This window comes from Eurosta solidaginis, chromosome 3 (genome assembly GCF_040869045.1).
Source record: "Eurosta solidaginis isolate ZX-2024a chromosome 3, ASM4086904v1, whole genome shotgun sequence".
Classification (NCBI taxonomy): Eukaryota; Metazoa; Arthropoda; class Insecta; order Diptera; family Tephritidae; genus Eurosta; species Eurosta solidaginis.
The window spans coordinates 119,671,034-119,683,744 of record NC_090321.1 but is presented as its reverse complement, the minus strand read 5'-3'; the positions used below and the strand labels follow the sequence as shown (position 1 = coordinate 119,683,744).

The 12,711-nt window shown below is 37.5% G+C and overlaps 1 protein-coding gene and 1 long non-coding RNA gene across 2 annotated transcripts in view; one reads left to right on the top strand and one right to left on the bottom strand.

Annotated features, from left to right (window-relative positions):
- sxc (O-linked N-acetylglucosamine (GlcNAc) transferase sxc) overlaps positions 1-5,353 on the top strand; it is a 1,061,542-nt gene extending 1,056,189 nt beyond the window's left edge. The window contains exon 9 of the mRNA XM_067773008.1: positions 5,226-5,353. Within this exon, the coding sequence (XP_067629109.1) occupies positions 5,226-5,256 (31 nt within the window). The 3' untranslated portion in view covers positions 5,257-5,353. The remainder of the gene's footprint in view (positions 1-5,225) is intronic.
- Positions 5,354-5,891: 538 nt separating this feature from the next.
- Positions 5,892-6,423, bottom strand: LOC137246624 (uncharacterized). The gene is made up of 3 exons (XR_010951608.1): positions 6,277-6,423; positions 6,047-6,203; positions 5,892-5,989 (listed from the first exon to the last, which is right to left on the bottom strand). It is a non-coding gene; the product is annotated as an uncharacterized lncRNA (long non-coding RNA).
- Between the last annotated feature and the right edge of the window lie 6,288 nt (positions 6,424-12,711).

The window sequence follows — 12,711 nt, the reverse complement described above, 5'->3', positions numbered from 1 at the left end:
TAATCTGTCTATAACTTCTTTCGTTTATACTGTTTCTTACAGTAGCTGGAATAGAGTTCCAAGAGCGTATGGTGTTAACAAAAAACAGTCGAGTTGATGGAACAAAGTTGAAATGTGGAACAATAAGATTATTTAAACGGTTAGATATAGGAAACATAAGTTTTTCGTATAAGTAGGATGGCGATTTTGTGGCAATTAGTTTTACAAGAAAAATACAACTCCTAGCCTTCAAGTAATTATGGATATCACAGCCCATAAGCAATGACTTCCAAGCAGAAACATGGTCAAAATTACTTAGACCGTATACATAGCGTGTTATATGATTGAAGGCTATATAAATTTTATGGGCAGAACAAGAGTCTAGTTTATTGTATATTAACTCTGAATAAGTGATTATCGGCAACAATAGCTGAATGGCCAATTTTTTACGTATAACGGCTGGTGTATACATTGACGTTTGCCTTAAATTGCGTAGAGTACCGTATACCCTCCCAACCATAAAATTAATATGATCTGTACATGTAAGGCTGGAATTTACTATAAAGCCAAGATTTTTTACCTTGTTAACTATTTTTATCAAATTCTTATCAATATATGGCTGGGAGGTTACCAATTACGACCTTCTTTCTAGAGATTGCCAAAACATAAGATTTATTAGTGTTGAGGCAAAGACCATTTTTACTAGCCCAACGAGAAATACTTAGTAAGTCAGCATTTAATTTAGAGCATAAGTCATTAGTCCTGCTAAAATAATCAGCCAAGTATATTTGCACATCGTCAGCATAGGCATGCAAGCTAACGTAGCTGCACTGTAGAAAAATGTCGTTAATAAACAAGCTGAATAATAGAGGTCCAAAGATAGAGCCCTGTGGAACTCCCATGGTCAATGGTTTTGGCTGAGATAAATCGTAGCCCGTGTCCACTCGCTGATATCTGCCGGTCATATAGCTACTCATAACTTTTACTGCATTTTCACCAACTCCAAAATATTTTCTTAGTTTGGTGCATAGTAAAATGTGATTAACGGAGTCAAAAGCTTTCGAGAAGTCTAAGAGGCAAAGCAATGTTAGCTCATTTTTATCAAAGGATAACCGTATATCATGGCGGTCACCGTGGTGTGATGGTAGCGTGCTCCGCCTACCACACCGTATGCCCTGGGTTCGCACCCCGGGCAAAGCAACATCAAAATTTTAGAAATAAGGTTTTTCAATTAGAAGAAAATTTTTCTAAGCGGGGTTGCCCCTCGGCAGTGTTTGGCAAGCGCTCCGGGTGTATTTCTGCCATGAAAAGCTCTCAGTGAAAACTCATCTGCCTTGCAGATGCCGTTCGGAGTCGGCATAAAACATGTAGGTCCCGTCCGGCCAATTTGTAGGGAAAATCAAGAGGAGCACGACGCAAATTGGAAGAGAAGCTCGGCCTTAGATCTCTTCGGAGGTTATCGCGCCTTACATTTATTTATTTTTATTTAACCGTAAAATCCCGATTGATAGGAAGAAAGTAGTTTCTTGTTTTGGACATGCAGGGTAATTTGTTCCGAGAGTAGACTTTCAAAAATCTTTGACAGCGCAGGTAAAATACTTATGGGACGAAAATCATTTGGTAAACTTGCATCTCTATTTTTAGGCACAGGCATTACAATTGCGTCCTTCCACAGGTCAGGGAAGCATGATGTTGTAATACAGTGGTTAATAATGTGCGTAAGGCAGCTTAATATATATGGCAATATATATTTAACAAATATCATTGAAATACCATCTCCTCCCACTGCATTGGAACTTATTTTAAATATGCATCTGGCAACATCACTCTCAGATACAGTTGAAAACTAAAATGATGTGTCTGAGTAGCACATAGATATAGAGGCCGTGAAATTATCAGGCACATTAGTTCTTGGAGTCCTGACAAACTCGGTACTTAGCACATCAGCATTTAGTTTACAGTCCACACTTTTCTTGCCACATACACGTAGGTCTTTCAGATTACGCCACAAAGTATATTACACGGGAGTGATGTATCAATTTTAGACATAAAGTTTTTACGCTTTTGAAGTCGAACAGTTCTGTTGCAGTGTTCCTGGCAATTTTGAATAAATTCCAGTTATTTTTAGTCCTATTCCTTTTCCACTCTCGATATGCCTTGTTGCGTTTCATTACTTCCACAATTACTCTACTGTTGTACCACGCACAAAAGATAGACTTACACTTACTTCGACGTTCGGGAACATGGTTATTATACGCTTTTGGAATTTCCGTGTTCAAAAAACTCAGCTTGTCATTGGCAGTAGCATAATATAAACATTGGCACCAGTCTACTCTTGATAGATCAGAAAACAAATCATTATGATTAATGGAGCGAAAATCTCTATATGTATATCACATACTTGGACAACGGCAACCAAAAGGCAAGTCAAGGGTGCAAAACAACAATTCATGGTCTGAAAGAAAAGAAATTTGGTCAAATTTTATAACAGCCCTAGGGTCTGATGTAATAAAGTTGTCAAGTAAACTCGGAGAACTGTTTGTAAAATATCTCGTGGGCACAAGCATGTTCTCAACATGTAGACCAGCACCAGCAATCTCATCCAACAAGCTAACGGTACGAATATCCCGAACAAGGAGGTTTGCATTAAAATTACCACAAACAACGAGGTTGTCATAGTTAACCAATAACGAGGACATAGTTACAAAAAACGAGTCAAGACTAACATGTTTATTTGGATTGTACACACAAGAGATAAGAGCTCTATTCGAATTTTCATACAGTTCCGCAAACAAATATTCAGTGTTATTCCCCAAGCATTCTGACTTTATGATAGGTCTCATGTGAATTTTGGTTTTTTAGTAGATTGCCACACCTCCCCCTTTTTTTGATATTCTGTCGTTACACATCAACTTATATTTATTAATACCGAAATGGGCATCTTCCAAATGCATTAAAAACCATGTCTCTGTTACGCATATCACATCAACTCCCGATGACTCAAATAGGCATCTAACAAAGTCCATCTTTTCAGCATTTAAACTCGTAGCATTGAAGTGCACAATCCTAAATCCCCTCGTTTGCTGGCACAAGACATCAATCATAATGCGACTATTATTTCCAACCCAACGCATGCTATCATCAGATGACATGGTTTAAGTGAATTTAATATTAAAAATAAAAAATAAATAAAAATAAATAAAATATATAAAAAGAATTGTATAAACTGATGTGTCCGAACCTTGAATGGACCACCTTTTCATAAAAAAAGAAAAAGAAAAACTATGGTTACACCTAAGGTTATGTACGAGGTAGAGAGTATTTCTGAAGTTCACTGAGCTCAGTTATAGCTATTGCTGGGGAGTGCCTGATGTCTCTTATGTAAACGGATCCACGCACCGTGAATGTAGAAACAAGAGCACCTTCTCGTCTTAACTTTATTGCCTTATGCAAAATCTTTCGGTTATGCAGCGACGAACCTTCGTAGATACTAAACCTGCCGTTAAGTCTGACTATATCTAATGGTACTGTTGCTCTCGCTCTCTTTCTAAGGTCACGAAAAGCCCGAAGTGTTTTATTACGGTCAATGGAAGAATGAAATTTAATTATTATTACGCTATTTGGTCGAGTTTCTGACTTCCGAGCTCGGAAAATATATCGAATTTTTGGCGCTAGGAAGTCTATTGAGAGGCAAACCTGGTTAAACACCCCTTCAGCATATGGTACTCCAAAAATCACCGCGTCTTCTGCAAACTCCACCGATTTCTTCTCGATACTCAGGCTTTCAATTTTGCTTTTTAGTGTTTCCACCTCGCTCATAAATTAATTTATTCTGGACTCAAGTATAGAAATGTGTTTCGCAGATATGTCTGACTTGGCAACAAGCTGAGCGACCTCTTCGTTTATCCTCTTATCCAGCCTATTCTCAAGGTCAGCTATCTTGGATGATAGCCTCTCAATAATAAAATCCAGCTTATCCGACGTCTTTAGAATTTGTTCTTCTACGTCGCGCAAGGTGCAACAACAGTTGACAGGATGGCACTCTCTTCAAGCTTGGCCGATTTGGCAATAGGAGAGCCTTAGCTTGCTCGTCGCTTGAGCGCATGTGGAGCACCGTGAGACATTACTTGCAACCGAATGCGTATACCCTTGTTTTTTACAATAACAAATCAAGTAGCAATATCAACGGACGATCTCATGCATAAATACACAAGCAATATGGTCACCTTAAGTTATTATATTTTAGTTGCCAAAACTCACAAACAGGTGGCGCCCCTAGGAGTAGATCAGACCAGCTGATGACAGATAAACATTCAAGTGATGATAGATCAGCTGATGAGCAAAGCAAAATATTGCAAAGTACATACAAATATGTATGTAAAGGAAAGCGGGAATTACTAAAAATTTGTGTTTTTGTGTCACTTATTCTTTCGTTGTTTTTGTGCCTTTTTCTTTTAGTTCTATTGAAATTATTATATTTTCACCCAAACTAAAAATCAACAATACGCCGCCATGACTATGATGGGAATACAAGTGAAGAGAAGGGAAGAGATGAGAAGAGAAGAGAAGAGAAGAGAAGAGAAGAGAAGATAAGAGAAGGGAAAGGAAGAGAAGAGATGAGAGGAGAAGAGAAGAGAAGAGAAGAGAAGAGAAGAGAAGAGAAGAGAAGAGAAGAGAAGAGAAGAGAAGAGAAGAGAAGAGAAGAGAAGAGAAGAGAAGAGAAGGGGATACAAGGCAAGAGAAGAGATGATAACACAAGAGGATGCGATTTTTTCACTAAATATATATTTACAAAAAAAGGAAAATTTGGAATAAAAAATTGCGCGAGACCTAAGAAAGTACTTGCACGAGGTAATCGACTACGAAAAATTCTCGGTACTTGAGCAAATTACTCGAGTATGTACTCGTAGTTATTCGTATCGGAATAACACTAGGCGCAAAATAAGCTCACTACGCCTCTGATATTCATCTTCAAGCATGGTGGCTTGGGGTACTTCAAAAAATTTGTTGGTCTTTTGTTAACGAATTCAATAGGATTTGCCAATTTAGCGAAAAAGAGAGAATGAAAATTTCTTTTTGTACCATAGTATTTTTAATGAGTTTATTGTAATAAAAAATTGCCAATCGCAAAATTTAGAGAATTTGATTGCGAGCAGATGAACTTTGAACTTTTCATGTATGACTTTCAGCGCCCGAGTTATTGATTACCATATATGTATAACAATATGCTTTTTTCATATTTACAGAGTTGCTGCATCAACATTAGCTACTTTGTGATGTCTACAATTACCCCACAACACTGGAGCTAGGTATCGATTAGGGAACTAGCCCAGTTCTCTAATCTCTAAGTTAAGAGGAAAAGTCGAGAAACACTGGAGAAACATAGGGTTCTCAAACAAAATTGGACATAGTTCTCCAGTCGAGAAAAAAGATAGTTCTCCAATCGAATTCTAATGTAATTCTCTAATGGGATTCTAATGTGAATTTGAAATAAAACGGAAAACTTGTTTTATTTTTACATGAATGTTTAATATGTTTTGAGCTTTTCGAATCATTTACATACATATTTTTGCTTATAATAATATTTTACATAAATAATTTTAATAAAAATAAAATGTATCACACATTCATGTTTGTACACATTTCGGTTTGTAAATTAAATTTTCTTACTCTTAAAATTATGAAATAATGATCAAAGTAAACGACTTCAGGTACACGATATTACTGATTTCATTAAAAAAAAGTGAAAACAAAAACTCATAAGGGCAAGTTAAATAAAACCGTTTAAAAACTAAAATCTGTTTACATACAGCTTTATCAGCCTATTTAAGTTCATTTGATTTCATTTTCTATTTAATTTGTGTAATACTTTAAGCATCTAAGCTGATGTTTTTATTATTTTTGTATGTTGTGCGCTTTTTAAGTCTTCCTTTAGCATGTTGGAAAAACGTGACGGTTGTGCGTGAGAACTCTTCATCAGATGATTGCGGAAATTTTTTTGAAAATGAACCTAAGTATAAAAAGAGTTAATTAATTTGCATAAACATTTCAAAGTTGTCGTAAATACTTTTTAAATCAGGCGTAACGCTTAAAGCTCTTGCAGCTATTTTGGTATTTGTTTTAAAGCATAAATTCTGAGATGCACCATCGGTCAGAATTTTACGCCAAGCAGTTTTAATAAATTTTTCTGCGGTTGCACTATTTATGTTTGATATGTTTTCGACCTAAAAATATAGTTTCAAATTTATAAAATTTTTTTTAATTCTATCGTTGTTAAAAATGTAAGTTTATAATTACCAAATCTTCGTATTTCGAGGAATCATCTTGAATCCTTTTTCAAATGCTTCAAATTCTTCAACACTCTCGAATGGTTTTTTTGGAAGAACTTCTTTACGTGAGCTTTTGTGGCCGCTTTTTGATTGCTTTGCTTCCTGTAAAATTCTAGTCAGGTTTCGTTTTATTGAGTCTTGGTTGTGTTGCAATTCTGTGAAATATATAAAATATACTTAACTATACATACATATATTAAATATTAACAATATGTATATTTGTATAAATATACATTTTGCATATATAGGCCATCTATCCCAGAAATGAATGCAAGTGGGACTATATCTATCATTTATTTCAATTTCAGGAGAGACATTTTAAGATTTCAGCTGCTATAAATGGGGCATATAAATGTAACTTTTCATTTCTAACCCAAGCTCCCATTTTTCCACGGATTGCAAAGAATTTTTTATATATATCTTTTTGTTTTTTTGAGTTATGACACTATTGAGCGATGTTTTTATTTACCTTTTAATATTTTTTTTTCGGATTTCTACCATTTTTTCTTCAAAAACTCGGAGATCTGAAAAGAGCATAAGAAAGCTAAGTAAATATTCGTACGGCGAAATATTACATTTTAAACGGGATTACCTTTTCTTGTTACTGGAATGTCATCGGTCGTGCTGTTAAAACTGTTATTGAAGCCCATGTCTGTAGATAGAATGTCTATTGTTAATGGATGAAAGGAATGAAAAAAATTAAGGTTATTTGCATCACTTAGATTTATAATTTTTGTAGACATATCTTCTAATGAATGGATTATTCAAATGGTAGAAAAATCCAAATTTCTGGAGCATATGATATTAAAATTTCCTGACTTTATAGGAGTCTCGAAAAAGTCTTCCAAATTAAAAACTTCTTTTCCTAAAAATGTTATTTCTGTACCGTCATTAATGGCAACTATTTTATAAATGACATCATCTTTTATATAAAAATTAGCAGGCTCTCGAGTTGAAAGCAAACACTTTGAGGTTGTTATGGAAGTATAGTCTCCCCTTTTTTTAAGGCTAATGATGGAACTACAGTATTTTGAATAAAGCTTTCTTCCACCAACTTGTTCAGCAACGTCTTTGTTTTTCCTTATTTTTCTTTTTGGCTTTCCCCAAGTACTTTTCGAATTTGAATGCACTGAATGATTCAAGGCATCCGAAACTCAGTGTGTCACTGGCCAAATGCGTCAAGCAGTGCAAATTGAATGTGGTAAAAGTGTCGTCGTAACATTCGTATAAATTTTCAACGAACTTGTCTAACATTTCACTGGTATTTAGTATAGTGGTCTTTATGCAGAAGAATTCGATTACTTGGGCCGAGTAGCAAAAAATGATTATATCTCACTGGATCTAAAATATCTTTTAGTAAAAATACAACCGTGTATAGTAAGAAACTTCTCAATTCTGTTGCTTTATAGCATTCCATATATTTTAAAAGTCTAGGACGTCTCGCAAATTCCTTTGGCATTCTACTATACAGATATTGAATCCCGAATCTAGTAATTTTACTCTTTTTGGCGAAAGTGAATAAGTTTTATTAAGTTCTTTGACCCAAGCTTTATTAAAAGCTTTTTGCTACTCCTAGGCAAACTACGTGCATATAATCCAAAGCGAATGTCTTAACAATGTCAATCGGAAGCTTTTCGATCGCCATAGGTTCTAAAGTATTGTGGTGGATTATATCTGTACGTGCTCTAAACGCTGCATCTGTGCGAGGAGTACTTTCTTTAATAAAAATCATTTTGTGATTCCTATTTGTGTACACTTTGGACAGCACGAGTACCCGGAATGAGATTTAATGCCAAGCACAAATGCTCTTGCAGGTGCGTCACATATGAATGCACGACAACTAATTGAATACTGTTTTTCTTTGAAAACTAGTCCATTTTGCATCAACACCAGCAGCTCGTCAACGAACTCGTTCAGAAAATCATTAGAATTTGATGATTTCCTATCCCCACAGTATGCTCCTATAACCCTAACGTCATCCGTTCCATTCACATTAACTAAAATCGGCTATGTCTGAAGATTCCCGCTTTTTATCAATGGAAGTCCGTCGATATTAAAGTTAAGGTTCAAAAAATTTTCAGCAAAGTCCGACTGATGCAAAAATGAACTTAAAGCGTTCACAGCCCCGTAATGCACATATTCCCCTGATCCCATTGTGACCTTTGGAGTACTTCACGGAGTATTTTTTCAAAGACCTGGAACATATTTCCGTAAAATCTATAACAAATCGTCAGTAGCTCAACTCGTCACATTCCATTTTATAGTCCACTCTGCCAATTCATTCGGTAAATCAGTAAACTCTTTCTGTAAATCAGTTCTTGTATCTGTACGTGTTCCGTTATCGCAGTTATCCTCGCTTGTGGAAATATAACTTGAGTTTTCCGATTTGGTGTTTTCCGCGCTGCTTTTAATCTGAGTTGCCGGGCACGCTTCCTCTGGCAGTTCATTGACACTTTCACAGCTGCTTGCAAATAGCAAATTAACTATTTGCTCACTTTCACATTTAAATCTTTTTCTGTTCATTTTATTTTCACCTACTTATTAATTATTTATTAATAAAACGAATTCATGCGCACAAAAATATTTGTTGAACTAAAATATGGGATGTCAACAGCTGTTTTGGATCATAAGCATCTATCGAGAACCGATAACATGTTTGCGTTTTGGCTCTTTTTCTAATCAATCTACAATCGCATTTTAATGTAGTTCTCTACTGTCGTCCTCAAATAGATAAACATTAGAGAATTACACTTGTTTGCCTTTTAGCTTTGTGAGGACCCCAAAGCCGAGGACTTTGTATCCTCACAACATACACATATCTATATATTTTTGCAAATAGCATACATTTGGAAATAACTTGGAATTTATACTTGAATTTTTATCACTTATATATTTTTTGCATGAAGCACCAGAAATATACATATGTATACCTTTATGAATTATGCCCTAAATACATATATTCTGTTGTACATTGAATTTCTAATTATTAAATTGAAGAGCAAATTACACTTGCGCACTTTTGCACGCAAGCCAAATATTTACATTTTCGCAAACATAAACTTTGAATATAGGATCACCCTAACATGCATTAAATATTTGGAAAGTAGATACGCACAAAACATAAAAATGCAGCGGTCGATCAACCCTTTGCACACTCAAAATCCAATGTACCCAGTTACAAATACAACATGCATAATAACTTAAGTGAACGGAGATCAGCAGCAAGTCGTCAAAATAAGCGCCGCTACTAATTGAAATTTCGTTATACATATTTACGCACTAGCATACAACACACCAACGCACGCCATACAACAGAAGGCAGAAGCATTGGGCAAAGCAAAACACAACATTAGAATCAGGTGACCACAAGCAAATATACAAACACACAATATATAAACCAAAGCCTGGAAAGCACAGTATGAGCAAGTACAAAGGCATTGTATTCAATAAGGAGCATTATGGTGCATGGAAATTCATGGGAAGGAAATATTTACTGGATTAACAGTTGTTTTATATTGTTAATACCATTAGTTCAAAGTTGTTATTATAAAATAACCGTTTGCCTGCGTGCAAAAATTAGTATATAAGGGCGACGAGTTCGCATTGAAATTCAGAGATTAGGAGACAGGCATACGAGTCGGTAGGCTTTATCACTACCGACCAAGAGTACACCTGAAGGCTTTTTCACTTCATTTGTACTTAGAGTATACTCGTCTGGAGGCTTTATCACTCCATTCGATCGCAGAGGTTGGCCGAGGGCTTTATCACCTCCGTCACCTCTTATAGAGCAAGGAAATCAGCCTAGGAGTAGAAAAGTAGAATTTTATCAAATAAATAATTTTTTATAACGTTTTGTATCGAACAAAACAGAGTTATTCTTTCAGAAGGACCGTTAGGAATTTCTACTTCCAGGAACCCTGGACGGACTGAGACCAACCCCGGCAAAGTCAAGGAAAAGTCCGTCACATTTTGGCGCCCGAGCAGGGACACAAATCAAATTTTAAGATATACTTTCAGAGCATCAGAAACGAAGAGGGAAACAAGATCCACAAACTTCTGGGTTAATACGACGAGGATATAAAGCATAACAATGGTAAAGGTATCGTGGGTATACTATCTCACTCGAGAGGATCTGGTAGAATACAGCACGGAATTTGGGCTAGAGGATGGCGGAACGGTTGACGAGCTAAGAAAACGATTGGCGGCATTCATCCAAGAGGAGAAGGATAACGAGAATTTACGGGATCGATTCACAGAGTTGGCGATTCGGCACGCACGGCTAACAAATCCACAAGCGTCAAAGACAAGCAACGAACTAAATTCACCAAGAAATGATAAACAGGCAAATGGTGCACCCAATCAATTGGAGGTCGGACAACCGCCGGTACATTTTATTCAGCAGCCTGGTATGTACGCAACGACAAATTATATTCTACAGCCTGGCACATATGCAACGACCATGGACAGAGTAAGGAAGTGGGGATTAAAGTACGACGGAGGCAAAGATCCCCTAGGATTCATCGAAAGAGTGGAGGAGCTAGCAGATGGGTATGAAATCAACCGCAACACAATTCCAAAAGCGCTGCCGGAGTTATTGAAGGACAAAGCATTGGTATGGTACAGGAATAACAACCGGCATTGGCAGGAGTGGGACGCCTTCAAGAAGGACTTACTGAAGTTCTTCCTAAGCTCCCGATACTTAGAGCAATTGGAAGATGAAATTCGTATGCGCGTACAACGACAAGGTGAGCTATTTAAAGATTATGTCTTGGCACTACAAGGAATCATGCGTCACGCGGGCTACACCGAGGAGCAGAAATTAACCCGCATCTACAGAAACTCGCGCAGAGAGTACCAACTATATATAAAGCGAAGCGAGGTCAGCAATCTTGAGGAGCTGGTATGTTTAGCTCAAGACTATGAAAATATTACTCCTGACAGGGAACCAATGCGACCAACCACAAGGCCATTCATACCACGGCGGCAAGAAGGTCAGTACCAGTGTCTCCAGGCAGAACAAAGACAGGAAGAGCGAGTAGAAATCCAAAAACAGCAGAGGTCAGAGCCACAACAAGAATATGTAGATACAAGAACGGCCTGCAGACGATGTGGAAGAGGTGGTCACTTCTCATACGGGTGCCGAGGCATAAGAAGAGAATTTTGCTGGATTTGTGGTAAGATAGGCGTGCTCACTCGTGATTGTTGTAGGAAGCCACAGGGAAACGACCAGAGACCACGTTGGAACCGAGGGATGGGATCTTCGGAGAAATTAGATATGTTCAAATACACAAAGGGCCGCATATTGGTAACAGCGTATGTGAACGGAGAAAAAGCAGTAGCAGCGATTGACACGGGAGCGACGAGGAGCTTTATAAGTGATGCAACGGCGAAAAGATTAAAAGCTGGCAAATTCAAGGAAGTAAAGACGCGAGTAAGAATGGGCGACGGCAGAGCAATAACAGTCAAAGAAGCGGTAGATGTAGAATTAAGAATGGGTGATAAAGTACACAGGAACGAGATGCTAATCCTACCGGGACTGGGCGATGAGGTGGTAATTGGGACGGACTATTTGGCGAAGGTAAACTTTGAGATGAGATGTGGTGGTAAAGAAATAACGTTGAGAGTAGACGAAGGAAAGCAAGAGGTAGTGACATGTACAATTATGGTCGAAACGAATAGCGAAGGTTTCAGGGAACACGACCCAATGGCGGCGATAGCAACTAGCAAGACAGAGGATTCGGTGAGTAAATTTCTGAGCCAAGAATTACAGGTGTTCGCAAACATGTCAGGAGTATCCAACGTGGCCACACACAAAATAGTTTTGAGAGACGACCGTCCAATTAAGCAAAGGTACTATCCGAAGAATCCGAAAATGCAAGAAATTATCAACAAGGAAGTCGACGAACTGATCGAAAAAGGTTGCATCGAACCATCGAATAGCCCGCACAGCGCACCCATAGTTTTGGCAAAGAAGAGGAATGGAAAATGGAGACTCTGCGTAGATTACCGCCAACTAAACGCCAGATCAGTACCAGACGCATACCCTTTACCACGTATACAACATATCTTGGTCAAATTAAGAAGCGCGAGATTTATTAGTAGCCTCGACTTGAAAAATGGATATTGGCAAATACCTATGGAAGCAAGCAGCAAGCAATACACCGCATTCACAGTACCTGGGCGTGGACTATACCAATGGAGGGTGATGCGATTTGGCTTGCACTCAGCCCCAGCAACTTTCCAGAGAGCACTTGATCGTGTCATAGGACCAGAATTGGAACCATACGCGTTTGCTTATCTTGACGATATTATCATTACAAGTAAAACATTGGAAGAGCACATTGCACATTTAACAGAAGTATTTCGAAGGCTGCATAGAGCGAACCTGAGGATAAACCCGGAA